The 16,905-nt window shown below is 38.7% G+C and overlaps 1 protein-coding gene across 2 annotated transcripts in view; it reads left to right on the top strand.

The window, feature by feature from the left end:
• Positions 1-16,905, top strand: part of FNBP1L (formin binding protein 1 like) — a 250,502-nt gene that overhangs the window by 141,612 nt on the left and 91,985 nt on the right. For both annotated transcript variants that reach the window (XM_030205455.1, XM_030205454.1), the window contains exons 5-7: positions 7,239-7,301; positions 9,232-9,336; positions 10,427-10,555. In XM_030205455.1, coding sequence (XP_030061315.1) covers positions 7,239-7,301; positions 9,232-9,336; positions 10,427-10,555 — 297 coding nt within the window. The remainder of the gene's footprint in view (positions 1-7,238; positions 7,302-9,231; positions 9,337-10,426; positions 10,556-16,905) is intronic.

Here is a 16,905-nt window from a genome sequence, read left to right on the forward strand (position 1 = left end):
ATGCTAAAACTGTAGAAGTATATGATTATATATATAAAAAAATATAAATTTGGATTAATTCATTATGCACTCATCACTTTCATATTTAAATAGCAAAGGAATTTTTATAATATCAAAAATAAATATCAAATGTGAAAAATGATGGTGAAAATACAATATTGGAAAACGTTAGATAAGTAAAAAAATAAAAAATAATAATAAAATAGACCAAAAAAAGGAATAATAATAATACTAAAACCGAAACAAGATATAGTACAAAAAATGAATGTGAACTTAAAAAATGAGTAATATAAAACTGCATATATCCCATTAAAAAAATCACAAGAAATGCTTGTATTCTATCTCTATATTTAATCCAAAGGGTTCTAAAGTCTGTAAATTAAAAATCAACTTCTGTTCTTCCTGCAGTAGCATCTTATCTGTGATGTTCCTACGCCAGTTTTTCTTGAATGTTTTAATAACAAAACATTTTAAGTCCGATATTGAGTGATCTTTTTGCTTCCAGTGTGCTACCAAAGGTGCTGATACAACTTCTCTCCTCAAGCAACTGCGGTGTTCAATAATCCTGGTTTTGACTGGTCTCTTGGTCTTACCAATATAGACCCGAGGACAGGGGCACATAATGGCATAAATAACATTGGAAGTGGTACAATCTGAAACATGTCTCAATGTATATATTTTTTGTGTACTTGGATTCAAAAATTCTGTAATCTCCACGGTGTGTTCGCAGACTTTAGAACCCTTTGGATTAAATATAGAGATAGAATACAAGCATTTCTTGTGATTTTTTTAATGGGATATATGCAGTTTTATATTACTCATTTTTTAAGTTCACATTCATTTTTTGTACTATATCTTGTTTCGGTTTTATTATTATTATTCCTTTTTTTGGTCTATTTTATTATTATTTTTTATTTTTTTACTTATCTAACGTTTTCCAATATTGTATTTTCACCATCATTTTTCACATTTGATATTTATTTTTGATATTATAAAAATTCCTTTGCTATTTAAATATGAAAGTGATGAGTGCATAATGAATTAATCCAAATTTATATTTTTTTATATATATAATCATATACTTCTACAGTTTTAGCATTGATCTTTATACTAATACATGTATATTTCATCTTTTAAAGATTTTTTTATCACTCTCATCTTACTGCAGGAATAGCCTAGTGGTTAATGCAGCTGACTTGTAGTTCTGAGGTGGCTGGTTCAATTCCCACTGCTGCCCTAGGTTTATTTATTTATTTATTTTATTTTAATTTTAATTTTTTCATTTTTATTTTTATTTTTATCTTTTGGCATTTTGAAATGATATATCCATTTTGCTTGTCACTCTCTTTATCCATAGTACTGGTGCATCAGTTCTACATTTTAAAATTATACTGTCTTTGATGATTTTTTTCAAACTAGATACCTCATACTGAGTGCTACTCATTATACTTTGAGCCTGCACAGCTGATTGCTCCTTTTGGCGGGCTTTTTCTTTTATAAAACGGACTTACTGTGAACACGCCCCTTTTGACTTCACAGAAGTGCAATTGAATACGCTGAGCTTTTTTCCTGCATCGGCAGTGGTAAGTCCTTCATTACAGTTTACTTATCCTGCAACTATACATCTAAAGAGTGGATTCTTTGTCGTTTAGTTTTAAACATCACAGGACCATCTGCACCATCTATTTTGGGTATTCGCATCACAGACTCTTTTATTTATTTATTTTTATCATATTTATATCCTTTCTGAGCACAGAATAATGGAGGTCCTGTGTGCTCACTAAATTATGCATTAAGTTTTATAAATTAGTGTTTTTCAACATTTGTGCCATATTATATAAAAAAAAATTTCTTGAGACTTTTTTGAAATATTGGTGTATTTGTGGATAGGATGTATGCAGGTATTGTTTGATACTAAACTTTATGCATTGATTTTCTGATATATGCATATACACCCTTTTTATACATATATATTCAAAACATATTCTTTAAGCCTGCCATGTTGCCATAAATAACTGAGCGTTTTCTGCTTTATCTATAGGATTACAATTGTAGCAGAAGCCTTGCTTTCATTCTCTTTGAGCTTAATATTCGTATATTTATATATCACAAGGTCAGTTTATCTATGATACTTAACTTATATGGTTACATCATATATATCATATATTATTTACTAATTGGTTGTAAGTGTGTTTTATTTATTTATTTCACTGTATTTTGAGTTTTTTCGTTATACTTCATTTTGATGTTTTTTCTGCTAATTTTTAGATGTCATCCTTCTTTGATTGGTAATATACAACACCTTTATCGTATGTTATATATAATCTAATATTTTTAATAATTTAAGTATTTATTATATATTTGAAAACTATATATGCATATATGTTTGAGTATATGTATTTTTACATGTATGGATTTTATATGTATGTATATATATATATATATATATATGTATATATGTATGTATGTATATATATGTATATGTGTATTTATTTTATAGCATTTCTGCAATACTAATAATAATTTTTTTACAAAAAATTTTTTTTATAAAAAATGTTTTCATTAATTTTTTAATTCTACATGGAATTTATGTTTATCACACATTTAACGTTCTACATTTATTTTACTTTTGTTCTGCATGTTTGTTATATTACCATTGTTTGGTTTTATTTCATAGACTCCTGAAGAAGGCGTCTGTAGCACCGAAACACGGCTGTGTTGAGTCGAGTGTATAATTAAATAAAGAGATTGTTCCTATCTACGTCGCCTACTGGTGTTGTTCAAGAGCCTACTCCCCCTTTCCTCAGATTCTACTTTTCGTAGGAATTTGTGTACCTCCACCCTTGTGGTGGTTTGGCTTGCTAGTTACATGCAGGTACACTGGATATTTCTCTGTCCCTGGAGGGTTCACAATTAGAGAATAACACGGGGACAAAGTTTGTCCCCGTCCCCGCCCCATCCCTGTGGGTTCTGTCTCCGTTCCCACCCCGTCCCCGCAGGTTCTGTCTCCATCCCCGCCCCATCGGCTCGGTCTTCATCTACAGAAGCCTTGAACACTTATGATTTTATATTTAAATCTTTTTATTAAAGTATAAAAAGGAGCAATATGCTGTGAAACTGTTGTGTATAAATTACAAACAGAAAACAATAATAACAATGAGCAGCTGTAATAACCCTCCTTCCCACCACCACCCTCTACCCTTTCAACTAGAAAATGACACGGGGACAAAGTTTGTCCCCATCCCTGCGAGCTCTGTCCCCATCCCCACGGTTACTGCGGTTCCCCGTCCCTGTGTCGTTCTTTACTCAATCTAATTTTGTACCTGAGGCAATGGAGGGTTAAGTGATTTGCCTAAGATCACAAGGAGCAGCAGTGAGATTTGAACATGCCACTTCCTGGATGTCAAGACTAGTGCTCTAACCACTAGGCTACTCCTCCCCTATTTAAACTAACCACCAGAGATAAGGACTCCTTCTGAGCACAATATTCCATAGATGCAAAAAGCCATTGCACATTCCCAATGACATACTGTCCACATACAAATCCCACCTGTTATTCATGCACCAAATCCAAAAGGATCCCAGCCAACCTTTTTGCGAAAACATTTGCAAGCACTTTGTGATCTATGTTTAGCAGGGATATAGAATGATACAGTTCCAATTTTAAGGTTTCTTTCCCTGGCTTGAGTAACACTGTGATTAAAGCTGTATTAGGGCTATACAAAAGGGTTTCCTCCACCACCAGCTGTGTGAATATTTCACATAAAGGTAAACTAATCTCATCCTCCATGACCCCGAAACTTACAAAGTTTTAGTCTACCAATGGCACTTTGAACTTTCAGTACCATGACTGACTCATTTGGCCTTATCCAGCTTTATGTGAAATTGGGTGGCGGGGGGAAGAGGGGTTGGTGGTTGAGAGGCTAGGATGGGGGAGGGCAGACTTATACGGGGTCTGTGCCGGAGCCGGTGATGGGAGGCGGGACTGGTGGTTGGGAGGCGGGAAATACTGCTGCACAGACTTATATGGTCTGTGCCCTGAAAAAGACAGGTACAAATCAAGGTAAGGTATACACATGAGTTTATCGTGGGCAGACTAGATGGACCGTGCAGGTCTTTTTCTGCCGTCATCTACTATGTTACTATGTTACATATCTATTTTTATATTTAATTTGGCTTTTATTAAATGCTTAGAATTTTTATAATAATAATAAAAAAGGTAGACTGATAGAAAACATTAACACATGAAATAATTTATTGGTGTGAATCAACAAACAAACCCAACGTGTATATATATATATATATATATATATATATATATATAAGCTTTCATATATATGAAGTATGTTTGATGATTTGATATCTATGTTTTTATTTCTTAGTTTTGACCCCTGACGAAGCCTGAGGGCGAAATGTGGCCACGTCGGGTTTGTTTTTTGATTCACACCAATAAATTATTTCATGTGTTAATGTTTTCTATCAGTCTACCTTTTTTATTATTATTCTACCTTAGTAAGGATACTGTTGCCTTTTTTGTTTGTTTTTAGAATTTTTATTATGCAGAATTAAGGAATTTCAATGTTTAAAAAACTTTATTTTTCCTTTTGATTTGTACAGTACTCACTGTTTTTGTTTTGGAATTTATGCTTTTTACGTGATGCTTATTTCAGAAATAAAAATTACTTGAAAGAAAATGGTGATGTGTATTATATGTATGTAAATATTCATTGTTTTTTTCCATATTTAACATTCACATGTACAGTAGCTACAGTAAGTTCACTCTTATTAAACTACCAGACTGTGCTATCTCAACATGGTCCATACTTAATCTGCTTCAGCTATATGAAGGAATTGAGAAAGGAATAGTTATCATGTTGGCTACTATTACCTATAACTTATGGCATAGTGGCTGTTTAAAACATTATCTTATGGACTGGAACAATAGATTTTTTGCCAAAGATCTTCAGCACTCTCTCTTTCTCTGAGTGGTGGTCTGAGTTGCTGTTGGTAAAATCTGGGCATTGGGCTTTGAATAGATATTGGGGTTTGTTGAAAGCTATTGGGTCTATATTCAGACTCTGTGATCATTGTTCCATTTAAATGATGCCATGGTGTTTTATATACCTGATTGTTCAGTGCTGGTTGCTCTCTGGGTGTAACAGGCAGAACCGCAATTATCAGGAGAGCAATGATATTCAGTGCTCTTAGCCAGATAACCATCCAGATACCTTCGGGCAGCTTTTTAAACGTTTGGCTGGACGCCTCTATTCTGTCTTGAACGTCCTTTCAAAAATACCCCTCTATGTGTGCATATTAAGCCTCTGTCAGCTCTTATAACTTGTCTTCAAACAAACAAGACTGATATTCAAACCAGGTCATGCATTCCAAACAGCTTATGAGCGTGTAAGTCATCTGTCCTTGAATTTTCAGTTGAAAATCCATCTGAATGACTCGATACTATTTATATAGCAGGGGATTAGGGTCGGGGTGACACGAGGGTGGCTTCAAATTATCTGGAGAAGATAGACATTTAGTTTAGGCTTGTTATTCGGTATTGCTTACATACTTACATTAATTTAGATGCAGGTGTCGGCTTTTAAATTAACAGTTACTGCTTCCCTTGAAAATTGACCCCAAAATATTCAGTGGCAGTGCGTATGGAACTAGATGAAGCATAAAAGAAAAGAATGGGGAAGACAAATCAAATTCCAGCACAAGGGCAAATGTTGATTGAGATATACAGTAGATATATAGACTCAAAGCAGTTCTGCATTTCGATGCAAAAGGCGTCTGCCTCAGGAGTCACACACTTCAATTCGATGGACAATTCGAAATAAAAATTCAGCAATCCAATAAAATGATTGCCAATATAACATCAAACAGTTCCAGTGTCGGAACAGGCGCATTGGAGTGTCACAGCATGAACATAGAAGAAAATGCTGTTAAGCATGCACAGCAATTCAGCTTTATACACTGAGTGAAAGCCAAGCTTATGCTGTGGGTCATCTAGATATTCACATCTTTTCAATGATAGCGCTGGAATGTTCTGTAGCGATTATGGTCTTTGAAGGCTTCACCCCAAATGAGCTTGAGTAACTGAACTTTGGGGCCCTTTTACTAAGCCGTGTAGGCACCTACATGCGACCAACGTGTGTTAATTTTGAGTTACCTCCCGGCTACCGTGTGGCTCTTGCAGTAATTTCATTTTTGACACACGTCCACTAAGCGCAGGCGATAATTGGCATTTTATGCACATAGACCATTACTACCTGGTTACCGCGTGAGAAATTACCGCTAGGCCAATGGCTGGCCGTAAGGTCTCAGACCTAAAATGGACACGCGGCAATTTTCATTTTGCCACACGTCCATTTTCGGCAAAAATTTAAAAAAGGTATTTTTTACAGGTGAGCTAAATAAACGATTCTGCATGTGCCCAAAACACACGTCTATACTACCGCAGGCCATTTTTCAGCGCACCTTTGTAAATGGGCCCCTTTGTGTATTGATAAGTCTCCAAATTCTATATATAGTACTCAAAATTGCACATTCAAATTTGGGCATGCAGCCAATTTATTTAATTGAATATTGAGTCAATTAATTTCATTAATTGGGCACTAGAAATCAGTTATTGGCACGGTCAACAAATTTGAATTTGTGTGCAAAGATGCATGCTTAAATTTTCTGCCTGGATCTGAAAAAGGGGTGTGGCTATGGGAAGGCCATGGATGGATCATAGATGTTCCTAGAATTTGCGCACAACATTATAGAATAAGGTAGGTGTGAGGAATTACACCAGGTTTTAGTTGGTGTAAATTGTTTGGGCACAGATTCTGGCGCTAAACTCCATTCTATAAACGGTGTCGAACCTAGCGCTTTTTTTGGAGGGGCACCCAATTTACTCCAACCAGAGTTACACCTAATCACACTGACCACCCTTCAACATCTTCTGTCCTTCTGTGACTGTTCTCTTGTGCTTGACTGCTTAAATATTTTAAATTTAAATGCTTTACTTTTTGTCTATTAGATTGTAAGCTCTTTGAGCAGGGACTGTCTTTCTTTTGTGTTTGTACAGCGCTGCGTACACTTTGTAGCGCTCTAGAAATGTTAAATAGTAGTAGTAGTAGTAGTATCATTTATAGAATCTAGTTCAAAATGTGGATTAAAAAAAATATGGCTATGTGAAGTTCTTTTACATGAAAATGTAATATATATAAAGCACTTTCCTTTCTGCATCACAGCATCTTCATGAGGGGCGAAAAGCCCAGCAATATCTGGACACGTGCTGGAAGCAGATGGACAGCGTGAGTTCTGTGTTCAACTGTTTGTTTTATTTCTGTGGCCACACAGGGCTTTTCCTCATTGCTCTTTGCCTGTTGTTTGTTTTTGACTGTACGCTTTTTTCTGCTTATTAATAGTGATGGATTGATTTATTGGATGTTTCTCTCCTGATAGATTAGTCCTTAGGTTGGTTATTTTAAAGCCAGGAGTATTTAATCCCCGTTTTTGTTTTCCATACGTTCACACACTATGAATTGTCAGCCTGTGATGTGATTTCTGACTTTGAGTCAGCAGTGCCTCTGACTTCCTACAAGAGCACAGAAGAGGCCGAGAGGGAGTAAGAAAGGCATACACAAAAGGAACTGATGGGCCAATGCTCAAAACTCCCACCGTAAAGCCAACAGCGCAAAAACCGTACTTCCGGAACAGTACAGAAAAGTAGCTTGCCAGTGCTCAAAGGAAATGTATATGCATGCTGTAGAAGCAAAAGCAATGGGGGGGGGGGGGGGGGGGGGGAACGTGCTTGGCGAATGTGCAGGAGAGTTTAACAGTAAGCTCAGCTCTTGTGCACATGCGCCAGGCGAACATGAAAGAGAAGCACATATTATCACCTGTTTTCTGCACCTTTAAATATGTTAAATTTTTTTTTTTTTTTACTTGGAAGGCTTATATTTAAGTGCAGAAACAAGTGCCAATGTGTACTTTCACTTTCAGGTGTGCTCTGACTCACACACATTCATCTCTCACTACCAGCGCTTAGGAGCTTGTTTGGACTTCCTTCTTCTTCCAAATTATATTTAAAAAAAACCTGCAGATTTTAAAGAAAAAATCGTGAGAAATCCTCTCTTCAAACACCCTAACGCCTGCTCCGATCTGGGATTAGGTTTTCAGCGGTAAGGGCGGCTTTGTTTTGTGTGCTGTTCTCTGAGCATTGGGAGGGAATAGGAAATGACCTCATTAACATCCATTTGACTACATTTTCATGCTATTTGCGCTGATCTTTGGCACGCACATTGCCTCACTAGAGCCTTCTGAGCATTCTGCGCTCCCTAATGCTGGCGCTAATCACCTCTAGTGTTAACGTTTTGAGCATTGGCAGGTAAAAGAAGGAACAGTCCTAGGAGGAAATGGGATCTGCCGTATCACCCCTTGGATCCCACGTCACTGGATGGATGCAGTAGGTGACCTGGGCTGGGTTAATTCCAAGGAGAGCGCTGTACATGTCGGGGGCCAGCTGTCTAGTATTTCTCGTAGCCAGTAAATTCATTAAATGGACCTTGTCCTATAACCTTCCTGTTGTTTAATAGAAAAAATATATAATTTCATACATGCTATTTTTTTTTATTTCTCTTCAGCCTCCTCCTTATTGCAGGTTTAATTTTTTAAAATTTCATAAATGTCCATGCTGCTTTACCTGTCAAAGTCCTTGAACTTTTCTGTTGCTTCCTCTTTTTGTTTTTTTCAGTGTCTGACATGAAAGGTGTTAAAGCTGGAGATGGGTGTGTGTGCGTATATATGGAGTAAACTTTTCTGTAATTTTTCAAGGAATAAAAACTACCTGATGGCCAGAAACAATTCACTCGCACATTCAACTCTCTCTCTCTCTCTCTCTCTCATATCTATATAGTTATATAGATATGCCTAGAGGCTTATTTTCAAAGCACTTAGCCTCCCAAAGTTCCATAGAAACCTATGGAACTTAGCCTCCCAAAGTGCTTTGAAAATATGCCTAATTGTGTACCTGAATGTAACTCTGTGTGTCTGTATGTCTCTCAGTAAGTGAGTGAATTATTTCCAGTGAGCAGGTAGCTTTTATTATTATTTTATTTTTTTTAGCAATAATACAGAAGTTTGCTTTATTGACAAGTGAAAATGAACTCCTCTGATTTTTCGGCGCCATTTATAGAATTTTGTCCTTTGCTGGTGTTAATTCTTCCTGTGTTCATGATACAGAGCAAAAAGAAATTTGAAAGAGAATGCAGAGAGGCAGAGAAAGCTCAGCAAACCTATGAACGACTGGACAATGACAGCAACGCCACCAAGTCTGATGTTGAGAAGGTAAAGCAAAAGGGAGTTCTGTTCTGTTTTTATAAAGCAGTCAGAAGAAGAATTTTCTTTTCAGTACTTACTGAATTCAGCACAGAGCCTTATGACAGAAAGTCAGTTCCCCATCCCCCATTCCCCATTCACACTGTCCCTGAGAGCTTCACATTCCCATGTCATATTACTGCATTTGAACTGTTTCTCATAACATGCCTGCTGTTTCAGTTTGAACTGTCCCAACAAGTAAAGGAACACTTTAAAAGTGCCTTCTTTCTGTTTCTTATTTGTGTTCTTGTGAGTGTTATTTTGATATTTACTTTTTTATTGCAGCTCGATAATTCCTTGTTTTCTCATAATAACAGTTTATGCTCATCGGCAGGCTCCATGGTAGAGTGCTGTCTCCAGAGGCCTCCACAACTCACTCTCTCCTCTTTAATGTTCCAAAATCCTCAGGAGACCACGTGGGCTGCATTCTGCTGGCCAGATAAAATGTACAGGCTTCTATCATTCACCATTATGTTTCGTGTACAGTAAAATAAAACTGCCTTCCAGGGTATCCTGGAGCACTGCTAAGTGTTTGCTGTAGGCCAAGGAATTAGCTGAAAGATAGCTGTGTAGCTGTGGGTGCACATTTCAAATGATAGCTTTTTATGCAATGTAAAATAACATATGGACCCTTTGTCATTTCTGAAATAATAGATTATGCAGCTCTTTCTCTGTTCTCCTCAAATTTTGGTAGTGGCCATGTTGACAAAAGCCGCAGATCGCTCTGTGCTTTCATAATCCAAGTGGTCCTTGTGGGCCATGGTGCTACACAGCACATCTGACATTTCTGGAGCCAGTTGGAGCTCTTTGCGCTGGCCTCATCTGGGTCACTCGTCTAACCCTTCTTGCTCCCTGGGGTCAAGCAGAGTAGTTTTAAAAATAATTGCCTTGAATAATGACTTAAAAGCAACATTTTCAATAGATAAGGTGCCAATATGTTTGCTTGTTATATGTGCTTTTGAAGTATTGTATGCTACAGAGAAGTTAGTTTTCTTCTTAGAGAAAATCAAGAAGTCTTAGCCCAAAAATAAACACCCTGGTGTGCTGATTGTGTTTTTAGGCAAAGCAACAGTTAAATCTGCGCACTCACATGGCTGATGAGAGCAAGAACGAATACGCTGCTCAGCTTCAGAACTTCAATGGAGAGCAGCAGAAGCATTACTACATAGTCATCCCTCAGGTGTACAAGGTAAACCCAGGCTTGGGGAACTTGGGAGGTATCTGGGGAGCTCATTGTGTGAATGCAAAGTTACCACTGAATTCAGAGTGCCAACTTGCCTGTGGCTTGTTATTGATACTAGCATAAAGCTCATTGGTCAGAGCACTTCAAAGGAAACTGTCAACTCATCCAGGGCTGGAAAAGGTCTCGTGATGAAATCGGAAATGCGAAACTTCAGCACAGAAAATTTAACTGTTTGGCGTTCATTTTACACTAGTTTATTTCTTTTAAAATTTTAGATGAAGAGTGCGTGTGAGGTATTTTTTTAATAAGATCTGTAATTCTTCAAGTTTGACCAAGATCCAAATGGTTTTGGTTACTTAGTTGTAACAGGTAGGAGGGCATCAATCCTCCTACTGCCAATATTTAACTGGTTTTAGGCCTGGAGTTTCTTAGCTCTTCCAAAAGACCAAATGTGTGCATGTCATACAAATATAGGAGTTCACCAGCCTAGCCCTGAGAAGGTACCCGGTTGCAGCTGAGAAGAGTCCAAATTCTGTGGCAGTACTATTAAAATAATCTTTTTAAAACTGAACGAAGTGTGAAAGTGGCATGTGAAATAAGTTTTGAAAGGAAACAAAGCACTGACTTTTTTTTTCTTTTCCGGGCCATTTTTATTATATGTCATGTTCAGGTCACTCAGTTCATTTACATGTTATCTGGCCTTTTAAGAACTAGCATAAATAAACTTGATTCTGTTTTCTAAATATTTTTTAATATAATAGGATTACTCATGTCATGCAAATTCTTCAACTGATCTATTTCTTGGTTCTGTTTTTTCTTTCTTTTCCCTAATATATTGCATTTCTTGTATTTTCACTCATTGTTTATACCAGCAAAAATAGGATGCTTACCTTTAATATTAGCTTCCATCCTGCCTTTTTCATTTTATTTTCCTGATTTACTGCTTTTTGAGTTACTTGTCAAGGTGGTTTACAGTCATTAAAGACATGACCAATTAACAGATTAAATAAAACAAGATAAAAGTCCAGAAAAGCCTTAGAAAAAAGTGAAGGAAGATTTTAAGCATTAAGGGGCAGGAATTAATTTCTTGGGGAAGGGCCTGGAACCTTCTTCACTTCTTTTTAGAGCCAGAGCAGCAGGGATGTTATGTTCCAGGCAGCCGACTGGGAAGAGGAAGGGAGGAGATGAGTTTGAAGCAGAGTAGAGAACATCTCTTTAATCCACTCCCTCTTCTCCTGTTTCCCCTGCCCTGGGTTCACAGTTCCACTTCCTTTTTGCTTGCACATTGAACACTGTTAAGAGGTGTGTGTATGGATCTTTGGATTTGGCTTACACCTTTTATCAGAGGTAGTTCCAAGGCAAGCTATATTCAGGTACAGAAATTTTTCCCTGCCCCTGGAGGGCTCATAATCTTGTATCTGAGGCAACTAGATGGTTAAGTGATTTGTCCAGCATCACTGGGAGACACAATAGTATTTGAACCTTTGCTTCCCTAGTGCTTAGCTCATTTCCCTGACCACTAAAGATAAAGGTAGCCCCCCTGTACACAAGTACTGAGTTGTGAATGCCACTTGTATGATAGTCTCTCTTGGCAGACTATTAGCAGGCTGTACACTTAAATCCCTCTCCTCTCCCCCGTCCACTCGTACCAGCCAAACTACACCAGAGGAAAGAACTTGGTTCTTAGTTTCTCCCCTGGTAGTTAACGATTAGGAACCCTAGAAGAAAAACTGTATTAATGTAAAAACTAAAGTTATCTCCAAATCTGTATTCCTACCCCAACAAAGTCCAAACCACGCTCCCCCAAGACCACCCCCCTACCTACCCACTCTTATAGATTGTCGTAAGACAACCAGGATTGCAGTATGCATTTCCCTGCCACTAAGGCCATTTTCTGCAACAAAATTATTGTGTGTCTTCCTAGGCCTGCAAAGGCACCCTGCTTATCCAGTAAGAATTGTCCCACTGATCCTATCCCTGGGAAGCCTAAAATATGTGCAATGTAATGTATCAGCTGTGACTAGAATCCTTGCACCTTAACACAATACCACATAAAATGTGCAAATGTATTTTCATCTCTAGAGCACTTGCGACAGATGGGAGTTGAGTCTACCCATTTTGAAGAGTTATAAGCTCTAAGGAGGAGTGGTGGATAGTGTGGACCTCTTAGAAGCAGACCCAGAGGGCCGATTTTTGATTTCTAAAGTTACTGTAGCATATTGGACAGTGTCTATGTACCCAACCATTTTGATAGGAGGTTCTATAAAAAACTAACTACCCATTTGCTAGAGTATAGCGAACACCGCTATATAGTGTGTGTGTGTGTGTGTGGGGGGGGGGGGGGGTGGAATTTCAACTTGGTGTGGGATCCCAGATCTTGATAAACTTTAATCCTAGAGGGGAAGTTATCTCTTACCAAAGGTCCCTAATTTCTGTGAACAGCTTAATTTAGTAGACATTTGGAGAGTTCTTCACCCCACACAGAGAGACTACACACATTTATCTAGAGCACATTTGACCCAATCATGAATTATCTGTTCATTTCTATTTCATTGTTTTCTGGGGTCACCACTTTAGCTATTGGACCTTATGCTGTTTCTGATCATGTGCTAATCAGTGTGGTTTGGTGCCTTAAAGGAGCTGTGGGAAGGAAACCTCTTTGGGTATTCCCATTAATGTTACATCACGATGTTCAGTTTCAGGAGTGTTTACTGCAGTGGTGGAAAAAGAATACAAAAATCACAATAGGACATATAAATAAAAAACCCTGGTTTACTGGGAAGCAGCGAAAACTGTCTTGAGAGGGGAGATAATTAGTTATGTTAGCCATTTACGCAAGGCCAGGGATAAAGAGGTTTTGCAATTTATTTATTTATTTATTACATTTGTACCCCGCACTTTCCCACTCAAAGCAGGTTCAATGCGGCTTACATAGTAATTGGGATTACAAAGTATTGGTGAAGAGAAATAAGTTGGGTGTTATCGGAGTAATAAAAGAGATAAGAATGTAGAGATGCAGGGATGAGGGGAGTAGTAGAAGGATGAGCACGGGTAAGTGAGCAATTGGAGGGGTAGATGAGGCGGAAGGGGATGGGCAAGTGTGAAGGGAGTAGGAGAGGTGAGAGCAAGGGTAGGTGAGCATTAGGGGAGGGGTTGGTGAGGCAAAAGGGGATAGCGCAAGGGATAGGCAGGGGAGATGTGGTGGGAGATGTAGTCTAGGTCATTATCGTTGTCTCCTGGATATGTGATGGATAGATAGGTACATAGGAATTAATCTGGGTCCTTTGGGTAGGCTTGCCTGAACAGATGGGTTTTTAGTGATTTCTGGAAGGGCAGATGGTTACACTCAGCCCCTCACAAGTAGCGGGTTATAGAGCTTCAAGTAGCGCTGAATAAGTTATTGCACCTTAGGGCGAAACAAAAATCTATGATTTATTACAAATATCAGTTGTACAAGCATGGAAGCAAGGAAAGTAAATTGCTGGCTTGGTTAATTGCTAGAAAAGAGGGACCGCTGCGCATTTTGGTGCTTCAGACTGAGGGGGGTAAGCGGCTTATGGAGGATATGACTATATGTAAGGCGTTTCTGGAATATTATAGGAAGCTATATGTGGAACCAGTAGACACTGGACTCAATGGTCATCTTGAGAATCTTCTGCTACTCAGGTTAGATCAAACAGCTCTGGATCTGTTGAATGCTCCCATTCAACCAGAGGAAGTATATTGGGCGATTCAGCAGGGTTCCCTTTTAAAGGCTCCTGGTGAAGATGGTATGCTTATGGAATTTTATAAGCTTATGGGAGAGGATATAGGAGTTCCTTTAGCCAAAGTCTTTATTTTAATGATAGAAGCAGAGTCTGTTCTTTTTTTTTTTTTTTTTTAATTTTAAACCAGACGTTTATTAATGAATCCAGCAAACATACATTGTGGAAAACAATATGACAGAACATTATCAAACATTTTAGATTCATCTGCAGTAAAGGTCCTACAAAAGCAGGAACCCCTGTTATCAACCAAATATAGTCCGGTCACTTTTAAACATTAGAAGTACATTGAAAATAATTATTAAGTAAAGCATAAACTAAACAACTTAAACCCACTCCCCCCGCCCCCACAAGGTTCATATACATTTAAATCAATATATGCCCCGACATATCCAGAGACTATTCTTTAGACACAAAGGGGGTCCATATCTTCGTCCACTTTGGCATTGTTTTTTTCTCCTGTGCCAATAGTCGTTCCTGTTCCGCTATATACTCCATCAGATATATCCATTTCGCTATTAAAGGGGTATGACACTGCTTCCAGGATCTGGCAATGATCACACGACCTGCACAAAAACAAGCCCGCGCCAATGCCTTCCCTTCTGCAGGTATCCCTGGAATAGGTCGATTAAACAAAAATATTGCCGGGTCCCAAGGAATACTAGATCTAACCCACATTTGGAGCCTGTTCTGGATCGCTTTCCAGAACGCCTTAACCTTCTTGCATGTCCACCAAATATGGCCCAAGGTGCCCAACTGACCACAATTTCTCCAACACAAAGGCTGGACCCTTGGGAACATTCGGTTCAGTCGTACTGGTGTTAGATACCAGCGGTACAATACTTTAACGCTGTTTTCTTGAATGTTAACTGCAGGAGAGACACAAGCCGAAGCACGCTCCATACGCTCCCATTCCCCTTCTTCATATGAGGTACCTAATTCTTTTTCCCAACTTATGCGGTGCCTACTTGTTGTCGGTAGTGAATCTCTCAGATGTTTATATAACAAGGATATCAGGCCCTTAGAACCCAGATCTCTTACACACATTTCCTCTAAAAATGTCACTTCTCTAAACAATTTATCCCTGACCCCCCGGGTGCCAAGAAAGTGGATAAGTTGACAATAAGCATAATTATCCTTAGAAGGCAAGTGATATGTTTCTGCCAATTCTCCAAAAGCTATGAAGCTTTCTTTTTCCACCAATTGTCCCCATAAGTCTAAACCTAGTTGCTTCCACCTCGTAAAAGCAGAAGGGGTACACCCTTGAACAAATGCCATATTATATGCTATGGGAGACAACCTAGAGTTATGAAAATCCTTTACTCGTTCCAACTTATCCCAGCACATTAATGTAAACTGAATGATGGGGCACAAATTTGGACCCAGGCGTCTATGCCTGGGCGGCAGCCATAGCAGATGGCCCAATTTCAGCGGACTATGGATCATATACTGTTCCAGTTGCACCCACAATTTATGTATCGGCTCCTGAAACCACTCTACTGCTGCCTTAGCTTGGGCTGCTCTATGATATAGTATCAAGTTAGGGACTCCCAACCCACCTCTAGTTTTACGAGCCTTGTACAGCACGGAGGAATGAATTCGGGGGTGACCTCCATGCCAAATAAATTTCTGTATCTGGTTTTGCATTGACTGGAGCACTTGTTCTGCTAGTGGCAATGGTATAGCTTGAAAAAGGTAGAGCAATCTAGGCAAAACATTCATTTTCACAGTGGCAATCCTGCCAAACCATGATAAGCTTAAGGAATCCCACCTAGTTAAATCGTTTTGAATCGTTTTCAACAAAGGAGTATAATTGGCATTATTTATTTCTTCAGGGGCACTGGTAATGAAAACTCCCAAGTATCTTATACCCTTAGTCGTCCATTTCAGTGGATAGAGATGTCGACAGGTGCAATAATCCATTTCTGTCATACCCAGGGCTACTGCTTCGGTCTTAGTCATATTAATTTTAAAACCTGAGACCTGACCATATCTCTCCATCTCCTGGAACACTTTCGGTAATGATTCCAGAGGTGACGACAAAGTCAATAGGACATCGTCAGCAAAGAGAGCAATTTTAGATTCCCATCCTCCTGCCCTCACCCCCCGAATCCCAGGATCAGTCCTAATACTGTGGGCCAGTGGCTCCATCACAAGAGCAAACAATAAGGGTGAGAGTGGGCATCCCTGACGAGTACCCCTTTGTAGCTCAAAGAAAGGAGATACCTGACCGTTGACCCTGACACATGCTTTTGGGTTTGTATATAATTCCCTAATCCAATTACTAAAATAGGGTCCAAAACCATATCGCTCCAATATGCCATGTAAGAAGGCCCAGTGAACCCTATCAAATGCCTTTTCCGCATCAACACTGAGCAAGCAATAGGGTATTTTACGTTGTTTTGCTATGTACATGATATCTAATGTACGCCTGATATTGTCAGAAGCCTGTCTGTTAGGGACAAACCCCACCTGGTCGGGGTGAACCAAAGCTGGCAAAACAGAGTTCATTCTGGTAGCCAACACTTTGGCCAGGATACGGACATCTACATTCAATATCGATATAGGACGATATGAGGCACAGTCTAGAGC

This window comes from Microcaecilia unicolor, chromosome 6, assembly GCF_901765095.1.
Source record: "Microcaecilia unicolor chromosome 6, aMicUni1.1, whole genome shotgun sequence".
Classification (NCBI taxonomy): domain Eukaryota; kingdom Metazoa; phylum Chordata; class Amphibia; order Gymnophiona; family Siphonopidae; genus Microcaecilia; species Microcaecilia unicolor.